This window comes from Petromyzon marinus, chromosome 59, assembly GCF_048934315.1.
Source record: "Petromyzon marinus isolate PM22_M1 ecotype Great Lakes invasive population chromosome 59, UKy_Petmar_22M1.pri1.0, whole genome shotgun sequence".
In the NCBI taxonomy this organism is placed as follows: Eukaryota; Metazoa; Chordata; class Hyperoartia; order Petromyzontiformes; family Petromyzontidae; genus Petromyzon; species Petromyzon marinus.
Genome location: NC_133725.1, coordinates 4,766,672 through 4,783,574, shown reverse-complemented (window position 1 = coordinate 4,783,574; position 16,903 = coordinate 4,766,672). Strand labels below are relative to the sequence as shown.

Sequence of the window (16,903 nt, the reverse complement as noted above, 5' to 3'; positions counted from 1 at the left end):
CCTACCCACCCATCCAGCCCATCCACCCACACACACATCATCCACGAACCCACCCCACCCACACATCACCCACCACCCCACCCACGCATCACCCGCGCAGAGACGCGGGCGAGGCGCGTGCTATTTTGGGACCATGTCATCGCGAGCTTGGGAACGTCGCGAGCGCGGCGAGGAGAGGGGGTCAGGGGGAGGTTGGTTGGCACCGCAGTGGGGGGGGGGGGGGGGCAGGGGATCGATGACAGCGGTGGTGATGCAACGGAGAAGCATAAAGGGCCCCCCTCCCCCACGTGGCTGTCCGACAGTGGCGTCCGTCGTGCATCGCTCGTTCAGACGCAGACGCAGACACGTACGCACCGACGCACAAGACACGCTTTGCCTGGGTTGGTGGCTCAGTGATGATGATGATGATAATTAATTATCACTGCACCTTATTCTATGTAGGTTTACATAGCGCTTTCTCTCTCGATGTACCTATAACTTTGTTTGAGTTTCAATCGACGGTAATTTCTTTGCGATAGTTTTTTTTTGGGGGGGGGGGGGGGGATGTTGTGTTTCAAGAACGTAACGGGGAAGCAGCCGGGTGGACATTATATATATCTAAATAAATAACCATGATCATAATCTTCATCATTATCAGAAGAACAATCATCATAATCATCATAATAATCATAATCACGTGATAATAATCATAATAATCAGCATAATAATCATCATAAGAATGATCATCTTAATAATCGGAATTTTAATTAATCACCATCATAATCATCATCATAAGAATTATCATCTTAACCATCAGAATAATAATGAATCATCATCGTAATCATCATAATAATCGTAAAAATCATAATCATCATCATAATAATCATCATCATAAGAATGATCATCTTAACCATCAGAATAATAATGAATCATCATCGTAATCATCATAGTAATCGTAAAAATCATCATTATAATAATCATCATAATCATCAGCATCATAATAATTATTATCGTACAACTCGTCGCGCGGAGTCAGCTGTGCTGCTGCCCTGTCGCTGGTTTCGTTTTTTTTTGTTTTTCAGAGCGAGGCCGAAGAGAGCGCGAATCAAACTCGAACCATGGTTCTACTCAGCTCGGAAGGGTGAGTTCGAATCAAACTCTAGCCGTGGTTCTACTCAGCTCGGAAGGGTGAGTTCGAATCAAACTTTAGCCGTGGTTCTACTCAGCTCGGAAGGGTGAGTTTGAAGTTGTCCAGGTGAGTGGGAATCACACTCTAGCCATGGTTCTACTCAGCTCGGAAGGGTGAGTTCGAATCAAAGTCGAGCCATGGTTCTACTCAGCTCGGAAGGGTGAGTTCGGACTTGTCCAAGTGAGTGCGAATCAAACTCGAGCCGTGGTTCTATTCAGCTCGGAAGGGTGAGTTCGAATCAAATTCCAGCCGTGGTTCTACTCAGCTCAGAAGGGTGCGTTCGAAGTTGTCTCAATCTAAGCTCACCCTTCCGAGCCGCGCATCAACTCCGCCCGTCCGTCCGCCTGTGGCAGCTCGAGCTGATTGATGGTTGCCGTGTCGAGTGAACTCCACTGTCGAGTGCGTGGCGCATTCTCGATTCGACGCTTGCACGATCACGTTGCGCGTGCGCGCGTTGAACGTCTTTTTGCACCGTGTGTAGCCGACCGGAGCTAATCGGAGGTGCAGTGTTGAGTCTATGGGCAGTGTTGAGTCTGTGGGCAGTGTTGAGTCTATGGGCAGTGTTGAGTCTATGGGCAGTGTTGAGCCTATGGGCAGTGTTGAGTCTACGGGCAGTGTTGAGTCTATGGGCAGTGTTGAGTCTGTGGGCAGTGTTGAGTCTGTGGGCAGTGTTGAGTCTGTGGGCAGTGTTGAGTCTATGGGCAGTGTTGAGTCTATGGGCTGTGTTGAGTCTATGGGCAGTGTTGAGTCTGGACAGGATGTATGTAAGTTGAACTGCTTTCGCACCGTGAGTAGCCAACCGCGCTAAACGTAGGCGAGTTAATAACCCTACAGCGAGGTGACTGCGACTTGTGACCACGTGCTGGAGTCAAGGGACTATCAATCCCGAATCTAATATTTTATTATTATTATTACTGGTCTTAATGCAGTGAACCAGGAATGCATCATACTTTGATACTGGCAAAAAAAGAAGATCCCATCATGTAGCTGCTCACCGCGAACTATAAACGCTCCGACACACGTGGCATTGTTCCCTGGTCTGACACTGGTGGTGAGACGAGGACCTGAAGAAGGCTCTGGTGTAGGCCAATCAGTCTCAAAGACAACGCCATCTATTACCAGTGCCATGTTTCGATTTAAAGCTTTCGTGACTGCAGGGATTCACATGCTTGGTTCTTTCGGTAAAGTCACCACGTAGAAGCGAAGTAATAAAATAATAAAAATTTAACGTAATAAAATAAATTCTCACGACGTTTCGGCCACAACGCAAGCAGCCGTCCTCGCGGTGACGAAACAGAGCTGTCGGAAAGACAGCGTCCTAAGAATTTGTTTGATTTTATTATATTTTGATTTAAAGCTTTCGTGACCGCAGGGATTCATATTCTTGGTTCTTTCGGTAATGTCAGGTAGAAGGTAAACAACAAAATAATAAAAATATATAACAATAAAATTATCTTCTACGTGACTTTACCGAAAGAACCAAGAATATGATTTTATTATGTTTTATTTTTATGATTTTATTCTTTCCTCTCTACGTTACTTTACCGAAAGAAGTAAGAATATATAGTGCCATGTTTGTTTTCACGTTCACCACAGGTACTGTGTGTGGTGAACGTGCAAACACTTGATTCCTTGGTTGGTGTTTGAACATCTTAACGCCTCCTATTATTTCCAGGAAGGGGTAAAATATATTCTTATTTTTCACAAGTGGATTGATTCTGCATTGACCTCCCTAGAGCAGATTCTACCCATAATGCAACGTGCCATCAACGTTTTATACTTTTTTTTTAAATAAATATAAAGACTGGGCTAATGTCAGAATCAGTTATATTGTATTTGTACAGGAGGAATCCGATGAGCTATGAAGCTCTTTTTCACAGACGTCCAGTCGGGACACGTGGTAAGAACGTTACAACAAGAAACACAATCACAAAACACGACAGGAGTGTAAAGTATAAAGTTTAAGAAATATTCAACATTAAACCATCCCCAGCCTGGACGCTCGAAGACGTTCTTGTTTTCCATTGGGAACATTTAATTTATAAGGCAACTACCCAAAGATCCGTTGAATCACTCTTCAACACACCGGTGGGCGAAAGTAGTGAACTATTTTGTCTTTTGTTAAACGTGACACATTTTTTTTACTGTTTGGCCGTGTCGGGTGGTGGAGGCTTACGACACATTTATAAATAACGCGATCTAACCCAAAAACGTTTATTATCAAAGATGCGTTCTTTATTCATCAGATGTATTTGTCGTAGTATTAGTAGTAGTGCCGTTACAAAACATTTCTCCGCCCTCCAATATTTTTTTTTATCTGCGATGCATAAGTTTGATCGTTGGTTCACGATTCCGAGATTCCGTAAGCAAATCTCGGTTCAAAAAGCGTTTCACGTAGCTGCTGATACTGCTGATGCAGCTTCTATTGCTGCTGATGCTACTGATGCTGCTGATGCTACTGCTGCTGTAGCTGCAGCTGATGCTACTGATGCTACTGTTGATGCAGCTGCTGTAGCTGCTGATGCTGCTGCTGCTACTGCTGCTGATGCTACTGATGCTACTGCTGATGCAGCTGCTGTAGCTGCTGCTGATACTGATGCTATTGATGCTGCTGCTGATGCAGCTGCATTAGCTGCTGATGCTGCTGATGATGCTACTGCTGCTGATGCAGCTGCTGTAGCTGATGCAGCTGCTCCAAATTTCTGGAAACAAAGCGGTCGGTCGCGGGTCTTCTCTGGAGATCCACCACCACCACCACCTCCTCCACCCACCTCTTCATCTGCCATCTCTCTCCACTGTTTTTTTTTTAAACAGACATCATTCAGGTTGAAACGGCACACGTGCCAAGCCTCCCAGTTTTCGCGAGGTCATCGTGGCTTTATTTACCGATTAAAAGTCGCATCTTCTTGTTTATTCACTTATCGGGGTTGCCCCTTGCCTGCCTGCAGGCCAAGTCGCCCTTCGAGGTGGAGCCACACAGCCCGATGGGAATCACATCTCGACCTCGGACAATAAACTTGGGATGAGTCTGTGTTTTGTGTAATACTTTGGCGCTCGTTGAACGGGGGCTCACCGCTCATTTAGCTACCGTGAGTGTAAACCATTCCCATGCCAATTTCTTTAAAACTGTGCATCAGGAAATATATCTCTTTTTTTTAATGTAATTCTCAGGGGTTTTTTTATACTTAAGATGTAAACATCAGTACTGCGGAGAGACAAAGGCGGCCCTGGCGGGGTCGCTGGCATCACCATCCCCACGTGCGCCGTGCCGGCCTTCAGAGGTGCCGCTAATCGCTAACAGCGCTTGCCCCAACAGTCCGTTACAGGCTACACGGGGGATCTTTATCTTTGTGTGTGCAAGCTAACAGCCCTTGCCACAACAGTCTGTTACAGGCTACACGGGGGATCTTTATCTTTGTGTGTGCTGGCTAACAGCACTTGCCCCAATATTATGTTACAGGCTACACGGGGGATCTTTATCTTTGTGTGTGCTAGCTAAGAGCGCTTGCCCCAACAGTCTATTACAGGCTACACGGGGGATCTTTGTCTTTGTGTGCTAGCTAACAACACTTGCCCCAACAGTCTGTTACAGGCTACACGGGGGATCTTTGTCTTTGTGTGTGCTAGCTAACAGCACTTGCCCCAACAGTCCGTTACAGGCTACACGGGGGATATTTTTCTCTGTGCGTGTGCAGTGTGCCCGTGCCAGCAGCGAAGGATCAGCATCAGCAGAAGCAACGCATCGAGATTAACCCTCACGGTGACTCCTTATACGTGGGTAAGCGCACAAGCTCCTGGGTAAAGGTGCAGCCCCTGCAATGGCTTGCTAGCAGACGCTCCCCTCCCCCCTCCCCCGTAATGATTTGGGTACAGACCCGCGTGAGTATAAGGGGCCGTCCATAAATGACGTCACGCGCCTAGGTGGGGGGGGGGGGGTCAGACATTTGTGACGATGTGTGACGAGGGGGGTTGAGAAATGTGACGTCACATCAAAATGCGCAACTTTAAATAAATATAGACAACACGTTCTACTTAATTAATTAGACGTTTTAATAAATGTTTTCTCCTACAACATCAGAGTGCAGCGCCACATTAAATACGCACTACAATGACAATAGTTTAAAGCGATGTGAAGCATATTCTTGATTCTTTCGGTAAAGTCACGTAGAAGGGAAACAATAAAATAATAAAAAAATATTAAAAATACATTTCTCACGACGTGAGAATTGTATTGTGTTGCAGTCGAAACGTCGTGAGAATTTTATTGTTTTATATTTTTTTATTATTTTATTGTTTCCCTTCTAACGTGGTGACTTTACCGAAAGAACAAAGAATATGAATCCCTGCAGTCACGAAAACTTTAAATCAAAAGATGTGAAGCGTGTTTTATTGTTTTCGGGGGGGGCGTGGGGGGGGGGCAGAGCTTTGTGACGTCATATTAAAGGGGGGGGGGTGAGGTCAAAAATCGTCCCAAATCGCGTGACGTCATTTATGGACGGCCCCTAAATGTTGCGTCGCGTAAGCAACAACGCTGTGGCCATCGGTGAGTTCAGCGGGAAGAGAGCGGGGAGGGGGGGGAACGGCGGGGGGGATGATTGGTGGGTGGTGATTGGCGGTGGTGATTGGTGAGTGGTGATTGGTGGTGGTGATTGGTGGTGGTGATTAGTGGGTGGTGATTAGTGGGTGGTGATTGGTGGTGGTGATTGGTGGTAGTGATTGGTGGTGATTAGTGGGTGGTGATTGGTGGTGGTGATTGGTGGGTGGTGATTGGTGGGTGGTGATTGGTGGTGGTGATTGGTGGGGTGATTAGTGGGTGGTGATTAGTGGTGGTGATTGGTGGTGGTGATTGGTGGTGGTGATTAGTGGGTGGTGATTGGTGGGTGGTGATTGGTGGGTGGTGATTGGTGGTGGTGATTAGTGGGTGGTGATTGGTGGTGGCGATTGGTGGTGGTGATTGGTGGGTGGTGATTAGTGGGTGGTGATTGGCGGGTGGTGATTGGTGGTGGTGATTAGTGGTGGTGATTGGTGGGTGGTGATTGGTGGTGATAATTGTTGGTGGTGATTGGTGGTGGTGATTAGTGGGTGGTGATTGGTGGTGGTGATTGGTGGTGGTGATTAGTGGGTGGTGATTAGTGGGTGGTGATTGGTGGGTGGTGATTGGTGGTGGTGATTGGTGGTGGTGATTGGTGGTGGTGATTTGTGGGTGGTGATTGGTGGTGATAATTGTTGGTGGTAATTGGTGGGTGGTGATTGGTGGTGGTGATTGGTGGGTGGTGATTGGTGGTGGTGATTGGTGGTGGTGATTGGTGGTGGTTATTAGTGAGTGGTGATTGGTGGTGATAATTGTTGGTGGTAATTGGTGGGTGGTGATTGGTGGTGGTGATTCGTGGGTAGTGATTAGTGGGTGGTGATTGGTGGGTGGTGATTGGTGGGTGGTGATTGGTGGTGATAATTGTTTTAGTGGTATAGCAGCAGCCAAATTCTCTTAAACGCATGACGTTGAGTCTCAATGTGGAAGAGAGAATCAAAACGGAGGACCCAGACAGAAATCCTCGTGACCAAGGGATGAGAGATGAGAGAGAGACACGCAAACTCCAAATGTACAGCAGCAGGCGTCAGGGTCTGGGATCGAACCTACGACCTCCTGTACACCAGGCGAGGTAGTTGACATCTCCTAGCCACCGTGATGATAATGATGATGAGAGAGACACACAAACTCCAAATATACAGCAGCAGGCGTCAGGGTCTGGGATCGAACCCACGACCTCCTGTGCACCAGGCGAGGTAGTTGACATCTCCTAGCCACCGTGATGATGATGAGAGAGACACGCAAACTCCAAATATACAGCAGCAGGCGTCAGGGTCTGGGATCGAACCCACGACCTCCTGTGCACCAGGCGAGGTAGTCAACATCTCCTGGCCACCGTGATGATGATGAGAGAGAGAGACACGCAAACTCCAAATATACAGCAGCAGGCGTCAGGGTCTGGGATCGAACCCACGACCTCCTGTACACCAGGCGAGGTAGTCGACATCTCATAGCCACCGTGATGATGATGATGAGAGAGACACGCAAACTCCAAATATACAGCAGCAGGCGTCAGGGTCTGGGATCGAACCCACGACCTCCTGTACACCAGGCGAGGTAGTCGACATCTCCTAGCCACCATGGCGCCCCAGACGGACAGGCGTGCAGACACACGGGACAGACAGATGGGGCATACTGACAGCGGAGACCCGACCCTCCATGAAAGCTTTCCGTCCCTACTTTGGAAAGTGTTGCGTAGGATAAAGGGAATCTTCCCAGCACGACCACTCATTAATCTTGCTCGAGCATTCATCCCAAACACGCTCCCGATTGTCATTGCAGCGGAAACCCGAGCGCGGAGTGACACCAGCAAGGCACCGCTGAGAATGATGGATGGCGTTGGTGGGGGGGGAGGTGGGGGGGGGAGGTGGGGGGGGGGGTTCATGATTGAGCGGAACTCTGGTCAGCTCCCCGACCCTCAAACCACCCCCCCCCCCCCGGCCTGTTCCGGATTTAGCTGCCACTGTTCGTCATCATCATCACCATCGACATCAGCACCATCATCACCATCAACATCACCACCATCATCACCATCAACATCATCACCATCGTCGCCATCATCTTCGCTATCATCATCATCATCATCACCACCACCACCAACCACCACCAATTGGCATCATCACCAATCACCAGCCACCACCACCAGCGCTACTAACAGCCACCACCACCAATAATCACCGCCACCACCAATCAATTACCACTACCACCATTACCACCAGCATTCACCACCACCACCAACCACCATCACCAATCACCACACCACCAATTACCACCAATCACTATCACCATCACCAATTGCCACGACCACAACTACCACCACCACCACCTATCACCAACATTCGCCACCACCACCACTGACCACCACCCCCGAATAGTGACACGGCAAAGTCTCCCGCCTGCCGACGTTTTCACGTTTTTAAGTTAAGGTCGAAAAAGTGCAACTAAATTATTATGTTATTGTTACCAGGTGTAGCCCCCCCCCTCCCCCCCCCCACTGAGCTTCTACGTACAGTGAGGGAAAAAAGTATTTGATCCCCTGCTGATTTTGTATGTTTGCCCACTGACAAAGAAATGATCAGTCTATAATTTTAATGGCAGGTTTATTTGAACAGTGAGAGACAGAATAACAACAAAACAATCCAGAAAAACGCAAGTCAAAAATGTTATAGATTGATTTGCATTTTAATGAGGGAAATAAGTATTTGACCCCCTCTCAATCAGAAAGATTTCTGGCTCCCAGGTGTCTTTTATATAAGTAACGAGCTGAGATTAGGAGCACACTCTTAAAGGGAGTGCTCCTAATCTCAGCATGTTACCTGTATAAAAGACACCTGTCCACAGAAGCAATCAATCAATCTGATTCCAAACTCTCCACCATGGCCAAGACCAAAGAGCTCTCCAAGGATGTCAGGGACAAGATTGTAGACCTACACAAGGCTGGAATGGGCTACAAGACCATTGCCAAGCAGCTTGGTGAGACGGTGACAACAGTTGGTGCAATTATTCGCAAATGGAAGAAACACAAAATAACTGTCAATCTCCCTCGGCCTGGGGCTCCATGCAAGATCTCACCTCGTGGAGTTGCAATGATCATGAGAACGGTGAGGAATCAGCCCAGAACTACGCGGGAGGATCTTGTCAATGATCTCAAGGCAGCTGGGACCATAGTCACCAAGAAAACAATTGGTAACACACTACGCCGTGAAGGACTGAAATCCTGCAGCGCCCGCAAGGTCCCCCTGCTCAAGAAAGCACATATACATGCCCGTCTGAAGTTTGCCAATGAACATCTGAATGATTCAGAGGACAACTGGGTGAAAGTGTTGTGGTCAGATGAGACGAAAATGGAGCTCTTTGGCATCAACTCAACTCGCCGTGTTTGGAGGAGGAAGAATGCTGCCTATGACCCCAAGAACACCATCCCCACCGTCAAACATGGAGGTGGAAACACTATGCTTTGGGGGTGTTTTTCTGCTAAGGGGACAGGACAACTTCACCGCATCAAAGGGACGATGGACGGGGCCATGTACCGTCAAATCTTGGGTGAGAACCTCCTTCCCTCAGCCAGGGCATTGAAAATGGGTCGTGGATGGGTATTCCAGCATGACAATGACCCAAAACACACGGCCAAGGCAACAAAGGAGTGGCTCAAGAAGAAGCACATTAAGGTCCTGGAGTGGCCTAGCCACTCTCCAGACCTTAATCCCATAGAAAATCTGTGGAGGGAGCTGAAGGTTCGAGTTGCCAAACGTCAGCCTCGAAACCTTAATGACTTGGAGAAGATCTGCAAAGAGGAGTGGGACAAAATCCCTCCTGAGATGTGTGCAAACCTGGTGGCCAACTACAAGAAACGTCTGACCTCTGTGATTGCCAATAAGGGTTTTGCCACCAAGTACTAAGTCATGTTTTGTAGAGGGGTCAAATACTTATTTCCCTCATTAAAATGCAAATCAATTTATAAAATTTTTGACATGCTTTTTTCTGGATTTTTTTGTTGTTATTCTGTCTCTCACTGTTCAAATAAATCTACCATTAAAATATTAGACTGATAATTTATTTGTCAGTCGGCAAACGTACACAATCAGCAGGGGATCAAATACTTTTTCCCTCACTGTAGCTCTTGTTCAGAAGCGACCCTCGCCATCGCAACCACCATTCTCGTCGTCATCGTGTGGGAATTTATAGCAGCGGCCAAAAAAAAAACCTCTTAAACGCCGTGGCGTTGATTCTAAATGTGGAGGGGAAAAAAACGGAGGACCCGGAGAAAAATTCACGCGACCACGGCGAGAGAAAGAGAGACACCGAAAACTTCAAATATACAGCAGCAGGCGTCAGGGTTCGGGATCGAACCCATGCCCTCCTGTATACCGGGCGAGGTAGTCAACATATCCTAGCCACCGTGATGATGATGCTAGGAGAGAGACACGCAAACTCCAAATATATAGCAGCAGGCGTCAGGGCCGGGAACAAACTCATGACCTCCTGCATAACAGGCGAGAGAGTTGACATCTCCTAGCCACCGTGGTTAATTATAATGTATTAGTTCTGTCCGTCTGAGTCCTTCACTCCACATTTAGAAACACGCATTGAGATTTTTCAGATAACTTTGCTGCTGATGTGAACGTCCAAATGACGGGGGCCACTTTGCTGAGCTATTATCTGTGGTAGCCAGGTCGCTTCTGAAAAATAAGTTCACACCTCAGTGGACTTTGCCGGGTAGGATGGGGATGATCTTGATTTGAAGCTTTCGTGACTGCATGAATCCATACTCTTTGGTTCTTTCGGTAAAGTCACGTGGGTAGAAAAAAATAACAGCGTTGTATTTGTATATGTTTGTGCGTACCGCGGGGTCAAATAAACTCTGTCCATGCGTACCGTGGGGTCACGCATCTCTCTCCGTGCGTACCCGTTTGTCTGTTGACCTGTCTCTATGCGTCCGTCCGTCTGTCTGTCTTTCTGTCTGTCTGCGCGTAACGTTCATTGTTGTTGTTTATTGTTGATGTTTAGTGTTGTTTATTGTTGTTTACTCTTGTGTTTGTTGTTCGCGTTTGATTGTTATTGCTGCGTTACTCTTTATCGCTGTCCGTTGTTGTTTTCCCGTCGTGGTTCATTATAGCTTATTGTTGGTGTTGTTTATTGTTGTTGTTGTTCATTGTTGTTGAACTGCTGTTGTTCATGGTCGATTGTTATTGTTGCGCGTTGTTGTTTTTTCGACCTTGTTCATCGTCTTTTTTCCCCCGTTGTTTTAATTACCGCTCGTTGTTCATTGTTTGTTGTTGCTGTTGTTGTTGTTGTTGCTGTCCACTGTCGCTCATCCCACGCCGTTGTCTTATTGCCGTCACAGTGGGCGTGCCCTGCGGAGAGGGGGCCCGGTCGTGCGCGGAGCGCTTCGATGCGTCGACTCGCGAGTGGCACGGACTCTCCGCCCCGCGCACCACGCGCCGCTGGGCCGGGATCTGCGCGCTGGGGGGCAGCCTCTACTGCGTGGGGGGCTTCGATGGCATCGCTCATCTCAACACTGTCGACAGGTGACCGGGGTGGGGGGGTGGGGGGGTGGGGGTGTGCAGGAGGTCGTGGGTTCCGATCCAGACACTGATGATGTGTATGTGTGTGTGTGTTTTTCTGTGTGGGTGTTGTCTTTGTGTCTCTGTGCGTCTGTCTCTGTGTCCGGGGGGGGGGGGGGTGTTTGTGTCTCTTTGTGTCTCTGTGTGTCTGGGGCGCCGCGGTGGCTAAGAGATGTTGACTCCCCTCGCCTGGTGTGCAGGAGGTCGTGGGTTCGATCCCAGACCCTGACGCCTGCTGCTGATGTAGATTTGGAGTTTGCGTGTCTCTCTCTCTCATCATCATCACGGTGGCTAGGAGATGATGATCGGTGACGATGATCGGTGACGATGATCGGTGACGATGGTCGGTGACGATGATCGGTGACGATGATCGGTGACGAGGGGCCCCGTTGTCTCGCGATCTCGCGGCGTGCCCGCAGGTACGTGGCGGCGTCCGACTCGTGGCTCAGCGACGTCGCTCCCATCAGCGGCCCTCGAGCACACGTGGCCGGTGACGTCACACGAGGGGCTCCTGTACGCAGCGGGCGGTGACGACGGCACGTCCTGCCTCAGCGTCGCCGAGAGGGGCAAGCGACAACCACCACCACCACCACCACAACAACTACCACCAAACTACCACTAAACCACCACCACCACCACAACAATAACTACAACCACCACCACCACCACCACCACAATAACTACCACTACAACCACCACCACCAAAACAACTACCACCACCACAACTACCACTACAACCACCACCACCACAATAACTACCACCACCACAACCACCACCACCACAATAACTACCACCACCACAATAACTACCACTACACCACCACCACAACTAACACTACAACCACCACCCACAATAACTACCAAAACAACAAACCACCACCACAACAATAACTACCACCACAACAACCACTACAACCACCACCACCGCCACAACAAAACTACCACCACTACAACTACCACTACAACCACCACCACCACCACAACAATAACTACCACCACAACAACCACTACAACCACCACCACCACAATAACTACCACCACCACTACAACCACCACCACCACCACAACAATAACTACAACCACCACCACACCCACCACCACCACATAACTACACATAACTACCACAACTACCACCACCACACCAATAACTACCACAACACACTACAACAACTACCACTACAACAACCACTCAACCACCACCACCACAATAACTACCACCACAACTACCACACCACCACCACCACCACCACCACAACAATAACTACCACAACCACTACAACAACTACCACTACAACAACCACTACAACCACCACCACCACAAAAACTACCACTACCACTACAACCACACCACCACAACTATCACTACCACAACTACCACTACAACCACCACCACCACAACTACCACAACAATAACTTACACCACCACACATACCACTACAACCACCACCACCACAACTACCACAACAATAACTATCACCACAACTACCACTACACCACCACCACAGCTACCACAACAATAACTACCACCACCACAACTACCACTACAACCACCACCACCACCACAATAACTACCACTACCACTACAACCACCACCACCACAACTACCACAACAATAACTACCACCACCACAACTACCACCACCACCACTACAACCACCACAACCACCACTACAACCACCACCACCACAACCACCACCACAACCACCACAACACCACCCCACAACAACCACCACCACCACAATAACTACCACAACAATAACTACCACTACAACCACCACCACAACCACCACCACCACAACAAGAATTACTACTACAACCACCACCACAACCACCACAACAACAACTACTGCTACAACCACCACAACCACCACCATCACCACCACAACCACCACCACAACCCACCACCACAACAACAACAATAACTACCACCACCACCACAACCACCACCACACAACCACAACTGCCACAACCACCACAACTACCACCACCACAACAAATACAACCACCACCACCACAACAATAATTACCACAACCACAACAACCACCACCACAACAATAACTACCACCACCACAACAACCACAAGAACCACTAACAACACAACCACCATATACCACCACAACCACAACCACCACAACAATAACTACCACAACCACCACCACCACAATAACTACCACCACAACCACCACCACCACAACAACAATAACTACCACCACCACCACAACCACCACCACCACAACTACCACTACAACCACCACCACAACCACCACCACCACAACAACCACAACTACCACCACCACAACAATAACTACCACAAGCACTACAACCACCACAACCACCATCACAACAATAACTACCACAACCACCACAATAATAACTACCACAACCACTACAACCACCACCACAACAATAACTACAAGCACCCACCACAACCACCACCACAACAATAACTACCACAACCACTACAACCACCACCACCACAACAACTACAACCACCACCACACCACCACCACCACCACAACAACCACAACAATAACTACCACAATCACTACAACCACCACCACAACAATAACTACCACAACAACTACAACCACCACCACCACAACCACCACCACAACTACCACTACAACAACTACCACTACAACCACAACAACCACCACAACCACCACCACAACAATAACTACCACAACCACCACAACAATAACTACCACAACCACTACAACCACCACCACAACAACTACAACCACCACCACAACAACCACAACAATGACTACCACAACCCTACAACCACCACCACAACAATAATTACCACAACCACCACAACAATAACTACCACCACCACAACTACCACTACAACCACCACCACCACAACAATAACTACCACAACCACCACCACAACAATAACTACCACAACCACCACAACTACCACCACCACAATAACTACCACAACCACCACAACAACCACCACCACAACAATAACTACCACAACCACCACCACCACAATAACTACCACCACAACCACCACCACAACAACAATAACTACCACCACCACAATAACTACCACCACCACCACAACTACCACTACAACCACCACCACAACCACCACCACCACCACAACAACCACAACTACCACCACCACAACAATAACTACCACAAGCACTACAACCACCACAACCACCATCACAACAATAACTACCACAACCACCACAATAATAACTACCACAACCACTACAACCACCACCACAACAACTACAACCACCACCACAACCACCACCACAACAACCACAACAATAACTACCACAATCACTACAACCACCACCACAACAATAACTACCACAACAACTACAACCACCACCACCACAACCACCACCACAACTACCACTACAACAACTACCACTACAACCACAACAACCACCACAACCACCACCACAACAATAACTACCACAACCACCACAACAATAACTACCACAACCACTACAACCACCACCACAACAACTACAACCACCACCACCACCACAACAACCACAACAATGACTACCACAACCACTACAACCACCACCACAACAATAATTACCACACCACCACAACAATAACTACCACCACCACAACTACCACTACAACCACCACCACCACAACAATAACTACCACAACCACCACCACAACAATAACTACCACAACCACCACAACTACCACCACCACAATAACTACCACAACCACCACAACAACCACCACCACAACAATAACTACCACAACCACCACCACAACAATAACTACCACAACCACCACAGATACCACAACAACACTAACTACCACAACCACCACCACCACAACAATAACTACCACAACCACCACCACAACAATAACTACCACAAACACTACAACCACAACCACCACAACTACCACCACCACAACAACGACAACCACCACAACAACCACCAACAACACAACCACCATATACCACTACAACCACAACCACCACAACTACCACCACCACAACAACTACAACCACCACAACAACCACAACAACTACCAACAACACAACCACCATATACCACCACAACCACAACCACCACAACTACCACCACAACAATAACTACCACAACCACCACATATACCACAACATCAATAACTACCAGAACCACCACGACAATAACTACCACCACCACAACTACCACTACAACCACAACAACCACCACAACAACAATAACTACCACAGCCACCACCACAACAATAACTACCACAACCACTACAACCACGACCACAACAATTACTACCACAACCACCACAACTACCACCACCACAACAACTACAACCACCACCACCACAACAACCACAACAACCACCAACAACACAACCACCATATACCACCACAACCACCACAACCACCACAACAATAACTACAAGAACCACCACGACAATAACTACCACCGCCACAACTCCCACTACAACCACAACAACCACCACATCCTCCACAACAATAACTACCACAACCACCACCACAACAATAACTACCACAACCACTACAACCACCACCACCACAACAACTACAACCACCACCACCACAACAACCACAACAACCACTAACAACACAACCACCATATACCACCACAACCACCACAACCACCACCACCACAATAACTACCACAATCACCACAACTACCACCACCACAACAACTACAACCACCACAGCAACCACCAACAACACAACCACCATATACAACCACAACCACCACAACCACCACCACAACAATAACTACCACGACCACCACAGCCACAATCACCACAACTACCATAACTACCACCACCATTACAACCACAGCCACCATCACTACAACCACCATGACTACAACTACCCCCACCACAACTACTACCACCACAACCACCACCACAACCACCACGAAGCTGGTGACCCGACGATAATCGGAACCGGTCCTGGGCTTCCCCTAGGTCTACTCAGCTTCAAATGAGTACCTGGTGCGGTGTATAGTAAACATCGCCGCTGGGGGAGACAAAGGCGGCCGGACGTGGTGCAGGCCACTCACCCCCTCGTGTGCCGTGCTGGCCCTCATAGGTGACGCTCGCTCACAGCACTTTCCCCTACAGTCTGTGAAAGGCTACATGGGGGACCTTTGTCTGTGTATAGGTGCTACTGCTCGCTAAACTACCAGCACTTGCCCCTAGAGTATGTGAGAGGCTACACGGGGGACCTTTGTCTGTGTATAGGTGCTACTGCTCGCTAACCTCGCAGCACTTGCCCCTAGAATATGTGAGAGGCTACACGGGGGACCTTTGTCTGTGTATAGGTGCTGCTGCTCGCTAAACTCTCAGCACTTGCCCCTAGAGTCTGCGAGAGGCTACACGGGGGACCTTTGTCTTGTGTATAGGTGCTACTGCTCGCTAAACTCTCAGCACTTGCCCCTAGAGTCTGCGAGAGGCTACACGGGGGACCTTTGTCTGTGTATAGGTGCTGCTGCTCGCTAAACTCTCAGCACTTGCCCCTAGAGTCTGCGAGAGGCTACACGGGGGACCTTTGTCTTGTGTATAGGTGCTACTGCTCGCTAACCTCGCAGCACTTGCCCCTAGAGT

The 16,903-nt window shown here is 48.5% G+C and overlaps 1 protein-coding gene across 4 annotated transcripts; it reads left to right on the top strand.

The window, feature by feature from the left end:
- Nucleotides 1-201: 201 nt before the first annotated feature.
- On the top strand, nucleotides 202-11,879 carry LOC116955451 (kelch-like protein 12). 4 transcript variants are annotated; one of them, XM_076053030.1, is made up of 5 exons: nucleotides 202-346; nucleotides 1,062-1,120; nucleotides 4,864-4,946; nucleotides 11,101-11,284; nucleotides 11,740-11,879. In XM_076053030.1, the coding sequence occupies exons 1-5, from the start codon at nucleotides 236-238 to the stop codon at nucleotides 11,849-11,851; spliced, it is 549 nt and encodes a 182-aa protein (XP_075909145.1). In that variant the 5' UTR covers nucleotides 202-235; the 3' UTR covers nucleotides 11,852-11,879. The 4 variants fall into 4 exon arrangements, with proteins under 4 accessions (XP_075909145.1, XP_075909146.1, XP_075909147.1 ...); XM_076053031.1 differs by having other exon boundaries at nucleotides 221-437; XM_076053032.1 differs by having other exon boundaries at nucleotides 223-380.
- Nucleotides 11,880-16,903: the final 5,024 nt, after the last annotated feature.